The sequence below is a fragment of the Apium graveolens genome, chromosome 9 (assembly GCF_009905375.1).
Source record: "Apium graveolens cultivar Ventura chromosome 9, ASM990537v1, whole genome shotgun sequence".
Classification (NCBI taxonomy): domain Eukaryota; kingdom Viridiplantae; phylum Streptophyta; class Magnoliopsida; order Apiales; family Apiaceae; genus Apium; species Apium graveolens.
In genome coordinates, this window is record NC_133655.1 from 269244729 (window position 1) to 269261784 (window position 17056).

A 17056-nucleotide genomic window follows, 5' to 3' on the forward strand; every position below is an offset into this window, starting at 1 on the left:
CACTCTAAGCTAATTATGCCCACTAAAAATCATCATTGCGTACGTCATGACTACCTGCTTAGAAAGTCTTCTTATATTGTTCCCTATTTTATTCTACTTTCTTACGTTTGTATATACATTGGAGTAATTATAATTCCTCTTGCACGAAATTCCATTTTAAATTATACTCCTAATACAACGAACTGTATACTACGAGCAACATACGATACTTATTTAGCGATAAGAAAAAGGCTAGAGTAAGGGGCGTATTCAATAAGATTTTAAAAGATTTTAAGAATTTTTAAAGTTCAGAATTATTAATTTAGATTTTGAAATTTTTTTAAAAATCTAGAGGTATTTAATTTGAATTGTAAAAAATCTATTAAAATCTGAGTGTATTTGATTTAGATTTAAAAAAAATCCATCAAAATCTTAGCATATTCAATTTAGATTTTGAAAAATTCCACTGAAACATGATGATATTCAAAAGTTCATGAATTTTGTTTTATTTGAAAATTATGTGGATTTTAATGGATTTGGTACTACATTTTATTTTTTTGAAATCTCACCAATACATGAGTTTTTGAAGTATTTCTAAAAATTTCACAAAATCACAAGGACCCTGCAAATTTTTTAATCAACTCCGTCAAAATCCGCGAACATTTAAAATCAACGAAAATCTCGTAAAATCCCTAAATTATTATCAATACTTCAAATTCTCAATTGAATACACCCCTTTAATCTTTTGCTGAAATTAAGGGGAGTGTATTCAATTGGTATTTTGAAGGGTTTTTTATGAATTTTGAAAATTATGTGATTTTCAATTTGGATTATAAACAATTCTTTAAATCTAAAGATATTCACCAAAAATTGCAAAAGTCTTTTAAAATTTGAGTGTATTCAATTTAGATTTTGAAAAATCAATCAAAATTTGGTGGTATTCGATTTGTATTTTAAATAATCCATCAAAATCTGATAGTATTCAAAACTCCATGATTTTTTTTATTTAAAAAATTTGCGGATTTTGATGGATTTACTAGTATATTTTTAATATTTTGAAATCTTTTCAAAATACACGAGATTTTGATGGATTTATGAAAAACTCCACAAAATATGCAAAATTGTACAAATTTTTTGGATCAATTTCATAAAAATTCGCGAACAATTAAAATCAACAGAATTATTTTAAAATCTAAAAATTATTAACAATCATTTAAAATCTGAAATCAATATATCTCTAGAAATATATCCCGCACAGTGAATATTAATGACCTAAATTGTGTATGTAAAAGTGGATAGGTTCCAGAATGTGTGCCCACGGAATTAAAAAATATTCCTAAATGTGTTGATGACTCCATGCCGTATTTGAGTATTTTCTTTATCTTTAAATAATAAATAATATATGAGATTTCTATGTTGTCACAAAAAAAATTATTTGTTGTATGTGATAAGTCCATGAGCACAGCACAGTGACAAATTAAACAGTAAATTCTAATTAATTTCATTCTAATAAGTTATGATGACGATTCTGTATATACACAAATTTTCGCCAATAAATATTAGCTCATAAAAAATAATTGTTTTAATATACTTATTGTGTAACTTTTTTTTTTCGTATATCTATTTTTGACCTTTTTCATATATTTTTAAGATGAATAAAAAGTGTAGCTTTACAATTATTTTTAAAATTTTCTTCTTTGGAGTAGAAAAACATTGTAAATAAAATAAAATTTAAAAGGAAAAGTTTAAAAATAATATGTAAAACAATGTTTTTTATATACAATGAAAAAGAAAATAAGAAAAACATATATTATGGGACAGAGTATTATATTCCGATCATAACTCAGTAGCTGTATAACTTTGCGCGGCTCCCTACAATTGTGTCTAACGTAATCAAGTCCCACGCTATCAGGCTCTCTTGAATTAAATTAAAATTATCTGTACCCGAGTTTCACCGAGCCTTAATTTCCAAGCTCGAAACTCAACTCGCAAAAAGTTTGATTGTCATTAGTTCGGTTCAAAAACTCGATCGATTTCACCTCGAAAATATGATCGGTTTGGCTCGAGTTCAATTCGATTAAATATATAAAATATAAATATAATTAAAAAATTAAATATTTATATAAAAATATGTTTATATTAAAAAAATCTAAAATAATCTAGACTCAATAAGACCACGTACCTTGCCGGCCTGCATGAGCTCGATTCAATAAAGAATTCGAATAGCTCTAACTCGAGATCTGCTCGATTATTAACAAACCGAATTCAAATATTTTACGAGTCGAGTTCGAATAACTTCCAATTCGACTCATTTATGTATATTTTTCGTTACCTGTGTACGGCAGTTACAAAGTTTTTAACTCTTAACCTGGCTATAAAAATGAGTTTTTAAGTGATAAAGACGTGATACCCAATTACCCATAGTCCAATTGTTTTGATAATCTGATATTTGCATCTAAACCAAGATCTTTTTAAACCCACATGTTTTTGAGTTTGACTAATAAAATTTCATTATAATTTAATCTTAATATATGTGCGTTTTTGTACATGAAAATTAGGATTATTATTTGAGAATTGAGAATAATAAAAGGGTATGAAACAGAAAACACAAAATATGAAAAATACAATGTAGTTGGTATGAGCTGACAGTGCCAGATTTGAGTTTTGCTTTGACTTATACATGAAACACCACCACCATTAAGTGGGCTTCAAGCATCAAACTTGTTCTACAAGGAAACGCATGTAACATGTTTGATTGCTTTTCCTCTCTTTTCTCATTCATTAATCTTTAATATCGTCTTCTTACATGACAACATAAATAGTGGTGATCTCTAACTTTATATTCACTGCTACAACTCATTGTTCTTTTAGACTTGTACTAGTATCTGCTAATCAAAAAGAAGAAACAAAGTTTAGTAGAATACACGCTTACCAATATTCCATTTCTCCCCAAAAAACAGGAGGAGTTTTAATACATACTCCTTTTTTGTCTACTAAAACTTGCCTTATTCAGGTAATATTTTTTATCTGTTTTTGAATAGAGTTATTGATTTTTCTGTTGTCTGTTGCTTTGCTTAAAGTTTCCATCTTTTGCTTTCTTTTCTTTGACTTAATGGTTGGTGCTTATGGTAGGTTCTTCTCCCTTGTCTTTTCCTCCTAACTTGTTGATTTAAAGCTCTCTCTCTTTTCTTAATATGCATTTCACTCTTAACTTTAATCAGAATTAGTTTTTAGTTCACGGGTTTCTTATGAAATTTGTTAAAGTTTAGTTCTTGATGGACTACTTAACCTGAGGTTAGAACAATTTTAATGTCAAGATTTTGATGCAATTTACATATTTTTTTGAATAGTAATTTTGGGGTTTTGATATTAATTAGTTTTTTGGGTCATGGGCTTCTCATGAAATTTGTAAAAGTTTAGTTCTTGATTGAGTACTTAACCAACCAAGTTTAGTGTCAAGATTTTGATGCCATTTCATTTTTCACATTTTGACCCTTATAGAGGTTTTAAAATATTTTATTGTTGTATGGAGTATTTGTTGTGCAAGACAAAAGTTGAACATAGACACAACAGAATTAAGAAATGGCATGTATAGACGGTTGAACTAAATGGGGAAAAGTTAATGAACATAGCATCTTGCACAACACACTGACAGATAGGTGTAAAGTTGTGGGTTTTATTTAATGATGTGGTATGGCTATTATAATGATGATTCTTGATTTTTCTTTTAATTTTAGATTTTTTTGAATTGGCCATCTTTACTAATTCATTTGTATTATATTTTATGTTTGTATATGTTTGTTTAGAGTAGAAGGAAAGGCTAATAGGTTAAGAAATATTAGATTCCTGGAAAGTTGATATAAGATCTACTTAGTCTTGGTTAGCATTCATACTTCTGTTATGAATCATAACTTATGATCTTTCCTTGCTCTTTGCCAGCTACTGTATAACCTTTATAATAGCAATCACAATTAATCTGCAATCTTCCTGATTGGGTTATATGTAATTGTTTCCTAAATAGATTGAAGCTTTTGAATCCAGCTGATAGTCAAAGAAATTGTAGCATGGCCGCGGTGGAAGGTCTAAACGGTGGTAGTACAGAGTTTGGTTTAGCCACTACATCAGGAACTCAAATCCAGGGAAAAGAGGCAGAAAAAAGTAATGGAGATCAAAAGAAGGAAACAGAGGTTACCAAGGTTGTCCCATTTTACAAGCTCTTCTCGTTTGCGGATTCTAAGGATATTATCTTGATGATCATTGGTACCGTGGCATCTATTGGCAATGGAGTATGTATGCCTATTATGAGCATTCTTATTGGTGAATTGACTGATGCTTTTGGACAAAATCAAAATAACAACGAGGTGGTAGATAAAGTTTCCAAGGTAATTGCTATACGATCTTTTCATTTTATCAGTAATATTGTGGCAAAATTACATGTGCTTTGAACTGTAATTTAGTTAGTTTGATTGCTATGCGTTTAAATTGGAAATGATTATAATCTTACTTGATTTCATTTTAGGTAGCACTAGAATTTGTCTATCTTGCTATCGGGGCTGGGATAGCGTCATTTTTGCGTGAGCTTCTCTCTCTTTCTATTGTTCTGTGAGCTACGAAAGTTTGTGTAGTGATTGAGTTGAACATGGAAATGTTTGCAATTGCACTCGGATTATGAATACCTCTTCTTTGTTGTTCCGCAGAGGTGGCTTGCTGGATGGTTACAGGAGAGAGACAGGCTGCACGGATAAGGAGTTTATATCTCAAAACTATTTTAAGACAAGACGTCAGCTTCTTTGATGTGGAAACAAATACTGGAGAAGTTGTGGGGAGGATGTCCGGTGACACCGTCCTCATACAAGATGCAATGGGGGAGAAGGTACATCTACTGAAGCTCTTTTTTAAATACTTGTTCTCTGCAAGAGGAGAAAATTATACACTTTATCCTGCCTAAACTCCTTGAACTAAGATTGCAGATATCTTTTGCAGGTTGGGAAATTTACTCAGCTAGTAGCCACATTTATCGGTGGTTTTGCAATAGCCTTCTTCAAAGGATGGCTTCTTACCCTTGTCATGTTAAGTTCTATACCGCCTCTCGTCATAGCTGGTGGAATGATGTCACTTGTGATTGCCAGAATGTCTTCACGTGGGCAAGAAGCTTATGCAAAAGCTGCAATTGTTGTTGAACAAACAATTGGTTCAATCAGAACGGTATGTCCCTAGTGTGTGTTGACTAACTTGAGTCGAAACATCAGGGCTGCTACATTTACTAAAAAAATACTATCTAACTATATCTGTAACCAGTATAACTAGGGCAAAATAGAATCACTGACTAATAGTAGCATATTGACCCTTATCTAGGTTGCATCTTTCACCGGGGAAAAACGAGCTGTGGCAGATTATAGTAAATCTCTTGTTAATGCCTATAAATCAGGCATTGGTGAAGGCTTGGCTACTGGGTTGGGGTTTGGAACATTGTTCTCTTTTGTTTTCTACAGTTATGCATTGGCTGTTTGGTTTGGTGCAAAGATGATACTGGAAAAGGATTACACTGGGGGTGATGTGCTCAGTGTTATTATTGCTGTGTTGACAGGGTCCATGTAAGTTTTTTTTGTTCTTTACTCTTCTTATTTACAATCCAAAACTGTGTATTAATTGCTTCCCGGCTAGAAATATATATTCATATCCTTGAAGTCAACTTTTGTTTGTAGGAATTCCAAATATCTATATGTATAGTATATACCGTCTGTCTAATTCCTTTTGGAATTTGAATATCTCAGGTCTTTAGGACAGGCTTCTCCATGCCTGACTGCGTTTGCAGCAGGTAGAGCTGCTGCTTACAAGATGTTTGAAACTATAAACAGGAAGCCAGAAATAGATGCATACGATACCCGAGGAAAGAAATTGGAGGATATTCAGGGGGATATTGATTTAAGAGATGTGTACTTCAGTTATCCAGCCCGGCCAGATGAGCAGATATTCGATGGATTTTCTCTGTCCATCCCGAGTGGCACAACTGCAGCTTTGGTCGGACAAAGTGGAAGCGGAAAGTCAACAGTGATCAGTCTCATTGAGAGATTTTATGATCCACAAGCTGGTGAAGTTCTTATAGATGGAACGAATCTTAAGGAGTTTCAGCTAAAATGGATCAGAGAGAGAATTGGTCTTGTCAGTCAAGAACCTGTCCTTTTTGCATCCAGCATTAAGGATAACATTGCTTATGGAAAGGATGGGGCAACGATGGAAGAGATCAGAGCAGCAGCTGAGCTAGCAAATGCTGCTAGATTCATTGATAAATTACCTCAGGTTCCACTCTTTATGATTTATCTTTTTGTCTTCCTATGTTTTATAGGGTTATTTGTTACTTGACCTTGGTGTTATGCACAGGGACTGGACACCATGGTCGGTGAGCATGGAACCCAGCTTTCTGGTGGACAAAAGCAAAGAGTTGCTATCGCAAGGGCAATTTTGAAAAACCCACGGATTCTACTTCTAGACGAAGCAACTAGTGCACTAGATGCAGAATCTGAGAGAATAGTTCAGGAGGCGCTAGACAGGATAATGGTCAATAGAACCACTGTCATTGTGGCACATCGCTTGAGCACAGTTAGGAACGCTGATATGATTGCAGTGATTCATCGTGGAAAGATGGTCGAAAAAGGTATCTCTCGGAATAGTAACATCATATGTCTGCATAAGTACAGCTGTTTGATGTAAAAATATGCTTTGCTTGTGTATGTCTTTCGTACTTGTGTTATTTCATCATCTAATACTTATTACTATATTAATTGATGTTGGGCTTAATTCAGTGCCTATATTTCAAGATTTAGTATACTCTGCAATTAAAAGGACTCACCCCACTCCTTGTCAAATGTGATTGGACAAGCAAAAGTATTTACCAATCTTGTTTTGTTGATTATCAGGTTCACATTCTGAACTGCTTGAAGATCCTGAAGGCGCATACTCTCAGCTAATAAGATTGCAAGAAACAAATACTGAAGGTGCAGGTGTCAAAGACAGGTCAGTAAGCCGATCATTGAGTCGGGGAATGTCAAACCAGAGATCAATAAGTAAGGACTCATCTGGTCTAGGAAATAGCAGCCGGCGTTCACTTTCTGCCTCATTCAATCTACACACCGGGCCTAGCTTTACTGAGGCTATATCGGCAGAACCTGAAAGCCCTAGTGGAAAAACATCAAAAGAGGCTCAAAAAGTCCCATTGCGCAGACTTATGTATCTCAACAAACCTGAGTTACCAATTCTAATTGTTGGAGCTATAGCTGCAATCCTTAATGGTGTCATACTTCCAATATTTGGTATACTACTTGCCAGCATGATCAAAATATTTTATGAACCACCACATGAACTTAGAAAAGATTCGAAATTCTGGGCGCTAATGTTTGTTGTCCTTGGATTAGCATCATTTATTGTTTATCCATCACAAACTTACTTTTTTTCGGTAGCTGGTTGTAAGTTGATAAGACGGATTAGACAGATGTGCTTTGAAAAAGTCGTGACTATGGAGGTAGGTTGGTTTGACAAGCCTGAAAACTCAAGTGGAGCCATTGGTGCAAGGCTCTCTGCTGATGCTGCCAGTGTGCGTGCCTTAGTTGGAGATACACTTGCACAGGTTGTTCAAAATGCATCATCGGCAGTTGCTGGTCTAGTCATTGCTTTTGTAGCTTGTTGGCAATTGGCGTTTATCGTTCTTGCTATGCTACCATTAATAGGACTCAATGGATATGTTCAAATGAAATTCATGACAGGATTCAGTGGAGATGCAAAGGTTGGATTAAAAATCAAAACAACATTTTTGCACAGCATTTCTACATTCCACTGGTTAATAAATTTTTAAATTTCTGCAGATGATGTATGAAGAAGCCAGCCAAGTTGCGAATGATGCAGTTGGAAGTATAAGAACAGTTGCTTCTTTCTGTGCTGAAGAAAAAGTGATGGATTTGTACAAACAGAAATGCGAAGGTCCCATGAGGACTGGAATCAGGCAAGGACTGATTAGTGGGATTGGGTTCGGGCTGTCTTTCACCTTACTATTTTGTGTCTATGCTACTTGTTTTTATGCTGGAGCACAGCTTGTTGATGATGGAAAGACCACGTTTAACGAAGTTTTTCGTGTAAGTAGAAATTCCACAGTAAATAAGAAAGGTTCTAATTGTATTATATGTTATTGCTTTTTCTTTTCTTTTTGGAATTTTTCTGTTCTAATATGTTTTTCTCCCCTTTCAGGTTTTCTTTGCATTGACCATGGCATCTGTTGGAATTTCTCAATCAAGTTCCTTGACACCAAATTCTAGCAAAGCCAAGGGCGCTACCACTTCTATCTTTGCGATTCTAGATCGAAAGTCGGAGATAGATCCAACTAACGAGTCTGGTGAAATTGTAGAAAGTGCCAGGGGAGAAATAGAACTACGTCATGTAAGCTTCAAGTATCCAACCAGACCAGATGTTCAGATCTTCCGAGACCTCAACTTGACAATACGAAGTGGCAAGGTGAAAATGTCAACAACTCTAATTGAAAGTCTTTAATACCTGGAAGAAGTGTTAACTCCAGCTAACACCTTACCGAAAATTGTTTGTTGTTTCTTGCAGACTGTTGCTTTGGTTGGGGAAAGTGGAAGCGGAAAATCAACTGTAATAGCATTGTTGGAAAGGTTTTATGATCCCGATTCAGGTTATATCACCCTTGATGGAGTTGAGATACAGAAACTTCAACTGAAGTGGCTCAGGCAGCAGATGGGTCTTGTAAGCCAAGAACCAGCCTTATTTAATGACACGATTCGAGCAAATATTGCCTATGGAAAGGAAGGTGGCGCAACTGAGGCAGAGATTATAGCCGCAGCTGAAAAGGCAAATGCTCACAAGTTCATCAGTGGTTTGGCACAGGTTGGTATATCGAATTAGTAGAACTTATAAATCTCGTTTCTCTCTGAAATGCAAACACTTACCTATTAGACATATGAGCTCAGTAGATATACCTTGTCAGGATGCGAGTACATTGACTTGATATATACATTACTGAAGTTTACAAGCTTTTAGATGATGTGTTAAGCGGTAGCTCATTATAGTCTAAAAGTTTCTGTTTTACATTGATTCCGTCATGTGTCTATGTTTTAGCTTCATACACAGTACTCTGCTACTTGTTAGGTTCCATCTTGAAATTGATTAAATTTCTAAAATACATTTGGCAAGTTGTCTCTTTTTTTGCTGTAAATTTCAAATGCTTGATTATCACTTGAGCACAATCATATCAAACTGTTTATAACATACATTTACATGGCGCAAACATGTAGGGTTATGACACTGTAGTTGGGGAGAGAGGAACACAGTTGTCAGGTGGACAAAAACAGCGTGTGGCCATTGCACGTGCCATAGTAAAAAGTCCGAAGATACTACTACTAGATGAAGCTACGAGTGCTCTAGATGCTGAATCCGAGAGAGTTGTTCAAGATGCATTAGACCGTGTGATGGTTAACCGGACAACAGTTGTCGTTGCTCATCGGTTGTCCACGATCAAAGGCGCAGACGTAATTGCAGTGGTAAAGAATGGAGTCATTGCAGAGAAGGGAAAACATGAGACATTGATCAATATTACAGATGGAGTTTATGCTTCCTTAGTTGCACTTCACATCAGTGCAGGAAAGTAGGATCATGTTTCGAGTCCTTTATTTAAGCATGTTATAATTTGTAAGTTGTAGTAGGAGTAACACTAATCACATTCTTTTTCATCTCTAATATTTGACCATTTGTCATTCGAGAGTGATAATGGAAAAGAAATTATGGTAATATATGTTCAGTACTTTCTCATTCTCATGTGTCAGAAAAATCCCAGGCCAGGTTCTTTAAATATTTTGTTTAACAGCTCTACTTGATTGCCAACAATACTAGTGTTTTCTTTAAAAGCTTAATGGTCTGATTACTGATGGAACTTGTACCGACTGTAAAAAAAAACATTTTTGTTCATGAAAAATAATATAAATGGTGGTATAAACTATAAAGGTAATTATAGAAAATACTAATACTAGAGATATTTTTAGGTTGCTATTAGTGTAAAATTCAAAATTTACCTTATCCCTTATAAATATTACTATTTTAAATAGTTTACGTTTTCAAAATATCCGGAAAATAAATATGTGAACATAAAAGTCACACGGAAAGAGTAATAAAAAATTCGAGTATAACTAAATTAAACTAGACATAAAATGGGCCAAAATTTTTTTAGTCGATATTTGAGACATTATTGTCGGATGATTTGGCGTTTTAATGAAATTCTCATTTTCAGAAAAAAAACCCAAACCTAATTTTTTTTAATATCGAGATTATATAAAATTCCATAAATTGGATACTTTTTTTAAAAAAGTTGAGACTTATAAAATCCGTTGTGCCCATGGAAAATTAGCAAGAATGCATAAAAATTTGCTTCGTATCTATAACCAATTAAAACTCACCATTCTTCCAGCGTGGCACTCAACGAGTCAATAGAAAACTAAGTTACTCAGTCCCACGCGCACAAACACACGCGCCTCTTCTAAAAACGCTCATTAACATTCACAAAAGCTGTACAAGTAAAAAAGCTTATCGCCCTCAACAAAACCCCAACGCTAATTTGCAAGCCAACTGGGATCGAATCACCCAATTCAGATCATCAATTCTTTCCAGGTATACATACAATTTTTGTATCTATATTTATTCTATTTTTGTTTTTTTATTCAATTTTCTTGTTTTTAATTGTTTATTTTTAACTTTAGGTTATTCAATTTGGAGGAAGATTTGTCATTTTGATTTGGGGATTCGATTGTATTAGTGTTGTGTTTTTGTGGGTCTTGAGTAGTTTTCGAAAAAGGTGAAGTCTTGGTGCTTTCTTGATCAAGAAGTGATTTTTAGCTTTGATTGAATTGGGGTTGTGAAAGTTATAATTTTCTTGAATCTTTGAAGGGTTTTAGAATTCAGGGGTTTTTATTTGGTGGGTTGGGTTTCGATTTTCGTGTTATGGACTTGAGATTGTAAATTGTAATAGTCTTGTTGATCCACATTTGGGTGTTTTAGTGAAGTGAGGGATTTTGATTCAGGATTTGAGTTTGAGGATTACGCCGTTGAGGATTGAAGGTTTTGGTGTGATTGTGAATTTTTGTTGTTCTTGATTTGGTAGAGGAAGTTCTTGAGTTAAGTTCGCGTTGTTATGGCTAACCCGCCAAAAACTTCAAGGGGGTACTCTGATGTGATTGGTCCGGCAAATAATGAACCAACTAATCCTCAGTTCGAAACGAAGTTGACCCCCCCTTTTTCATCGTCAGCGGGACCTAGATTTTTTCCGCCACCAATTATACAGCCAAGTCACATTCCTTCACCTTCTGTTAGGATCCCAAGTCCAAATTCAGTTATGCAGCCAAATCAGATTCCTTTACCGGATGTTAGGACCCCAAGTCCGAATTCAGGTATACAGCCAAACCAGATTACTTCGCCATTGGTTAGGACCCCAAGTCCAAGTTTTGGTTCACCAGCAAATGGAATTAGAGCTGGTAGTCCTGGTCCCCATTTAAGCACTCCACCTGGTCCTCCTAGGTTCTCTTCCCCACTCCAACCTGCAGCTGTGCCCTTTCGGACTTCTCCTGCAAGTCCTCAGCCACCTGCTTTTTCTTCTGGTTCATCTTTGCCGACTTCATCACCTCCTCAATTTTCGAATGGTGCATATGAGTTGCAGCCTCAAACCTCAGATGCTTCTGAGGATCTCTTCCATGTTACTGATTCCACAAATGTTTTATTCTCGGCTAATAAGGTACCTCTATCTCCTTTTTATACAACTCAAGCAGTATGTATTTGTTTGCTACAGTTTAGGGACTTTAGAATTTAGTTATAGTTGTAGAAATGTGCTAAATTCATATCATGTGAACGGGGCCTTTTTTTAAATCTGAACTGATAAAAGGGATCAGTTCATTCTTTCTAAATTATTAGTAATTGTTATGCATTCCTGCATTCTTTAAGTGTATGGACGTGTTTCCTGATTTGAAAGTTTGTCACATGAAAAATGAGCACACTTTCATGCATGAAAAATTTATATTCGTCTCTTTTCAGTGAACGTCGATTTTTTATCAGTACTAACTAACTACTGCATGTTTGTTCTGTGATTCCTTCTTGCATTAATTTTGTTTCCTTTATATACACGTGTTCGTATATTGTAGTGATAAAAATTATGGTTAATATGAGCTAGTGTACATTTTATAGGTTCCGAAACAGAAGAAATTGTTTAATACACCTAGTCTGGGGTTTGGAGCACTGGCTTCTCCTGGGAGGGAAATCTCACTCGGTCCTCAAATAATTCAACGGGATCCTCATCGATGCCAAAATTGTGGAGCTTATGCAAATTTTTATTGCAATATTCTAATTGGTTCAGGCCAGTGGCAGTGTGTGGTTTGTCGAAACTTGAATGGAAGTGAAGGTGAATATATAGCTTCCAGTAAGGAAGAACTTCGGTCTCTGCCAGAGCTATCCTCCCCATTTGTAGATTACATTCAGACTGGGAATAAGAGGCCTGGTTTTGTTCCAGTTTCTGATTCTAGAATGTCTGCACCTGTTGTCCTTGTAATAGATGAGTGTCTGGATGAGCCTCATCTTCAGCACTTGCAGGGCTCTTTGCATGCATTTGTAGATTCTCTACCCCCAACAACAAGAATTGGGATTGTGCTGTATGGCCGTACAGTATCGGTATATGATTTCTCGGAAGAATCAACTGCATCCGCTGATGTGCTGCCTGGTAGAATCTCACCGAGTCAGGAATCATTGAAAGCACTGATTTATGGGACTGGATTATATTTATCACCTGTTCATGCCTCTGGCCCTGTTGCTCATTCCATATTTTCATCTTTGCGGCCATATAAGCTAAATCTTCCTGAAGCTTCTAGAGATCGTTGCCTGGGTACTGCAGTTGAGGTTGCTCTGGCAATAATTCAAGGACCATCAGCAGAGCTTCCACGAGGAGTTATGAGGAGGTCTGGAGGCGATAGTCGAATAATTGTTTGTGCTGGAGGACCTAATACGCATGGCCCTGGATCAGTGCCACATTCGCTGGGTCATCCCAATTACCCTTATATGGAAAAAGCAGCATTGAAGTGGATGGAGAATCTTGGCCGCGAGGCTCATCAACGAAACACAGTGGTTGATATATTATGTGCAGGAACGTGCCCTATACGAGTTCCCATTTTGCAACCTCTTGCAAAAGCTTCTGGAGGTGTTCTGATACTCCATGATGACTTCGGAGAGGCCTTTGGTGTAAATTTGCAGAGGGCTTCCACTAGGGCAGCTGGTTCCCAGGGTTTGTTGGAGGTGCGTTGTTCTGATAATATTTTCATAACTCAAGTAATAGGCCCTGGTGAAGAGGCAAATGCAGATAATCATGAAAGTTTCAAAAATGACAGCTCCCTATCTATACAAATGCTTAGTGTTGAAGAAATGCAGTGCTTTGCGTTATCTATGGAAACAAAAAGTGACATCAAAAGTGATTTTGTATACTTTCAGTTCTCAATACAATACTCAAATGTGTATCATGCTGATATATCAAGAGTGATAACTGTAAGATTACCAACTGTGGATAGTGTTTCCGCATATCTTGATAGCGTTCAGGATGAAGTAGCATCCGTTATTATTGCCAAGAGGACTCTCTTACGAGCCAAAAGCTCTTCGACAGCAAATGATATGCGAGCAACAATAGATGAAAGAATAAAAGACGTTGCTTCTAAGTTTGGGTCACAGATGTCAAAGTCGAAGCTTTATCGGTTCCCCAAGGAGCTTGGACTATTGCCAGAACTTTTATTTCATCTCAGACGAGGGCCACTTTTAGGAAACATTATTGGGCATGAAGATGAGAGGTCTGTGTTGCGGAATCTGTTTCTGAATGCGTCCTTGGACCTTTCTATTCGCATGGTGGCACCACGATGTCTTATGCATCGTGAAGGTGGCACTTTTGAGGAACTTCCAGCTTATGACCTTGCGATGCAATCTGATTCGGCAGTTGTTCTTGACCATGGCACAGATGTCTTCATTTGGTTGGTACGCCACTAAGCTCAGCTTCTTGTTTTTAGTTTAGCATATGTTTCCTGATAATCAGCCTATGATATAAATTTTCTAAAAGATTGGTCCTAGAAATTTACTGTTGTGTGAGATTTTATTTTTAAGATCTATTTTTTAAGTCATTTATTGATACTTGACAGTCACAGAACCATATGTTTCAATTCTCAGTCCTTCAGGAGTTATATCCGTAAAAGGTTAAGGTTTTTATACTGCAGTATAGATCAATGGGGGGGCATCAAGTAATGATATGCTTATTGAATGTCTTCCCAACTCACTTAAAAAGCCACCGTGTCTTCATAAAGTCTTACCATTATAAAAAATTGTAATGCTTTCACGAATATGTGGTTGTCGTAGAATATTTGTACTTTGTAGGGTTAGTTAATGTTATTTAGTTCTAAAGTGAGTTTCTTTCTGAAAATTGATTTGCCACGTAACCATGTACTTTCAAATTGGGGAATCCTTTTCTAACAAAGGCTTTAGCAGAAAATGGTATTTCTGTTTAGCAAAAAAAAAGGTATTTCTTTGTAGACTTTTTTTATTTTAAATTTGGAAAAGGGGAATTTTTCTTTCCTCTAAGAAAGATTTTATTTTCTCGGGTATGTTATCTGCTTGCGAGTGAATTTTAGGTGTATTTGAATCGGAGATAGGTGGCAAAGGATTATCCCATGTGCCATTACAAGGTCATGGCTTGAAATCGTCATTTCACCTCGCCCTTTACTTTAAAAAATAATGTTTTGGTTGAGTGGAATGGAATTTGTACAACTAAATCCGTAAACATTATTAATTATCATTGCAACCTTTGTTACGTCCCGTTACATTCATAGCAATTTGACCTAGAACTCAAACCTGCCAATTTGAGATAGAATGCTCTATTTTCCTTGACACCCTTTCTCCTTCATATATCTCATTATAGAAAAATTGTTTTAAACACTTTCAACTCATATATTCTTTCTCCGTCATATTATTTCTAAGCAGAGAGAGCATGTGGTCTTGAGAAATATATAATGTCCCCCCCCCCAAAAAAAAACAACAAATTACATCAAGTACTAGTGTTAAATCTGTTAAATATGAACTTGGGGTTCTTGTAAAAAATATAAGATCTGTTATTTGAAACTGACATTTGAACTTTTTTATACCTCCTGCATCTACTTTCTTGCTTAAATTCCGGTATTGATGATGTATTTCTGGGTGCTATCAGGGTGCTGAATTAGCTTCTCAAGCGGGTAAAAGTGCTGCAGCTTTGGCAGCTTGTCGGACATTGGCCGAGGAACTTACAGAAATGCGGTTTCCAGCTCCTAGGATCTTGGCATTTAAAGTAATTATGATATGGGACATATGCTTAGTAGTCTCTACTCTGTACTTCATTCTATGTTTGTAAAATGTAAGGAAATGTTCTGATGTGAATGTATATTCTCAGGAGGGGAGCTCTCAAGCTCGATATTTTGTTTCAAGGCTAATACCAGCACACAAGGATCCCCCATATGAGCAAGTAAGTTACCAAGTAGTTTTCAGTATAACAAAGTTCAGTTTGCTGGTCGAATGCAAATATGTAATATATAATATTACAAGAACACTTTCCAAACTTGAAGTTAACCCATCATTAAATTTACCATTTTTGATTACAGGAAGCAAGATTTCCACAGCTTCGAACCCTAACCGCAGAACAAAGAACAAAGTTAAAAAGTAGTTTTATTCACTTTGATGATCCTAGCTTCTGCGAATGGATGCGCAGTTTGAAAGTTTCACCGCCTGAACCAAGCTAAGAGCAATCCCGGAAATATTTTGTAGCTATAGTCTCTATCATACAGTGAGTGAATCTCTATAGAGAGCTGTGCACTAAAGTCATGCTTGTAAAATGATGCATCAACCACTTGGCCCACATTTAATTTTCTTTCAAACCCCTTAGACCCTAGCTCCAGTTTTGGATATCATCTTTGTATTTCTTCTTATTTTTAACTTTTTTCTTTTTTTTTCTGGATAAACATGTATACTTACTGTAAGATTTGAAGGGGAAGTATCTTTACGATTCAGTTCTGAGTTTTAAATGTCCATTGTGAAGGCAAAATATTATATATAAAAAAAAATTTGTGAAGGCAAAACGTACATTTGGTTTCCTTGCATATTTACATTGCAAGTGCCAAGTAGAGTATGGTGATTCTTAATCTTTTTCCTGAAAGTATAAAATTTGCTAAAGGCTTCTCTTACCATAAAATTTTCATTCTTAAACAATTTTTCAAATTAATAATTATAAATTAATCTAACTCTTTTATTGGAGTAAATTTCTATGGGACTAGATTTTCGTTAGAGACATGGAGACTGATTCTACAAATGAAATATTGCATAAAAATATTATAAAATATATTATTTTTTTAGTTATGGTCTATAAAAATTATTAATTTATTTAAAAATTTGAAAATTCTATATTATATTGTGAAAGTAGAACTTTGCAAAACAGGTTGAGTTTGCATGTGCCATGTTCCGTTCTGCTCGTGAAACATAGATCTTCAGCATTTTTAATAAAAGGAAACTTATCCCGGCCTATCACTGGATGGGATATACCAGTGTTTCATTACGGTTTCATTAAGATAGTCTCAATCCGTAATGAAACATTACGGCTATTATAGTACTATATGATATGCTAGAGACATTTATAATAAAATAAAAATATTTATAAAACATATTTTATAAAATAGTAATTTTATAATATTTTAATTACAGAATATATATAATCTCGAGAGTTGTAATTTGTGTTGGACGTCTCATGAGTTCGTCTGACTTAAACTTGTTTAAGTGGATTTGACTCGACTAATTTAGTTAAACGAGTCGAGTTCGGGTAGAGATTTCGGCTTGTTTAATTAAGGAGCTGGCTCGAATCGACTCTTGAAAATAAACGAGTCGAGTTCCAGTAAAAATTTAAACTCAATTAACTATAAAATTAAACGAATTGGCTCATCCGACTCGTTAAAATCGGCTGTATAAGATAAACGAGCCGGCTCGACTCGAC

At 35.4% G+C, this 17056-nt stretch overlaps 2 protein-coding genes across 2 annotated transcripts; both read left to right on the plus strand.

Moving 5' to 3' along the window:
• Nucleotides 1–2724: 2724 nt before the first annotated feature.
• Nucleotides 2725–9795, plus strand: LOC141682567 (ABC transporter B family member 21-like). Its single transcript, XM_074487262.1, has 13 exons — nucleotides 2725–2992; nucleotides 4001–4361; nucleotides 4499–4553; nucleotides 4677–4852; nucleotides 4963–5184; nucleotides 5335–5573; nucleotides 5754–6279; nucleotides 6361–6634; nucleotides 6897–7759; nucleotides 7839–8105; nucleotides 8218–8481; nucleotides 8581–8874; nucleotides 9282–9795. The coding sequence occupies exons 2-13, from the start codon at nucleotides 4044–4046 to the stop codon at nucleotides 9633–9635; spliced, it is 3852 nt and encodes a 1283-aa protein (XP_074343363.1). The 5' UTR covers nucleotides 2725–2992; nucleotides 4001–4043; the 3' UTR covers nucleotides 9636–9795.
• A 699-nt stretch (nucleotides 9796–10494) lies between these two features.
• On the plus strand, nucleotides 10495–16089 carry LOC141687376 (protein transport protein SEC23 A-like). The gene is made up of 6 exons (XM_074492624.1): nucleotides 10495–10647; nucleotides 10737–11764; nucleotides 12211–14031; nucleotides 15251–15367; nucleotides 15470–15541; nucleotides 15678–16089. The coding sequence occupies exons 2-6, from the start codon at nucleotides 11168–11170 to the stop codon at nucleotides 15813–15815; spliced, it is 2745 nt and encodes a 914-aa protein (XP_074348725.1). The 5' UTR covers nucleotides 10495–10647; nucleotides 10737–11167; the 3' UTR covers nucleotides 15816–16089.
• The last annotated feature ends 967 nt before the right edge of the window (nucleotides 16090–17056 follow it).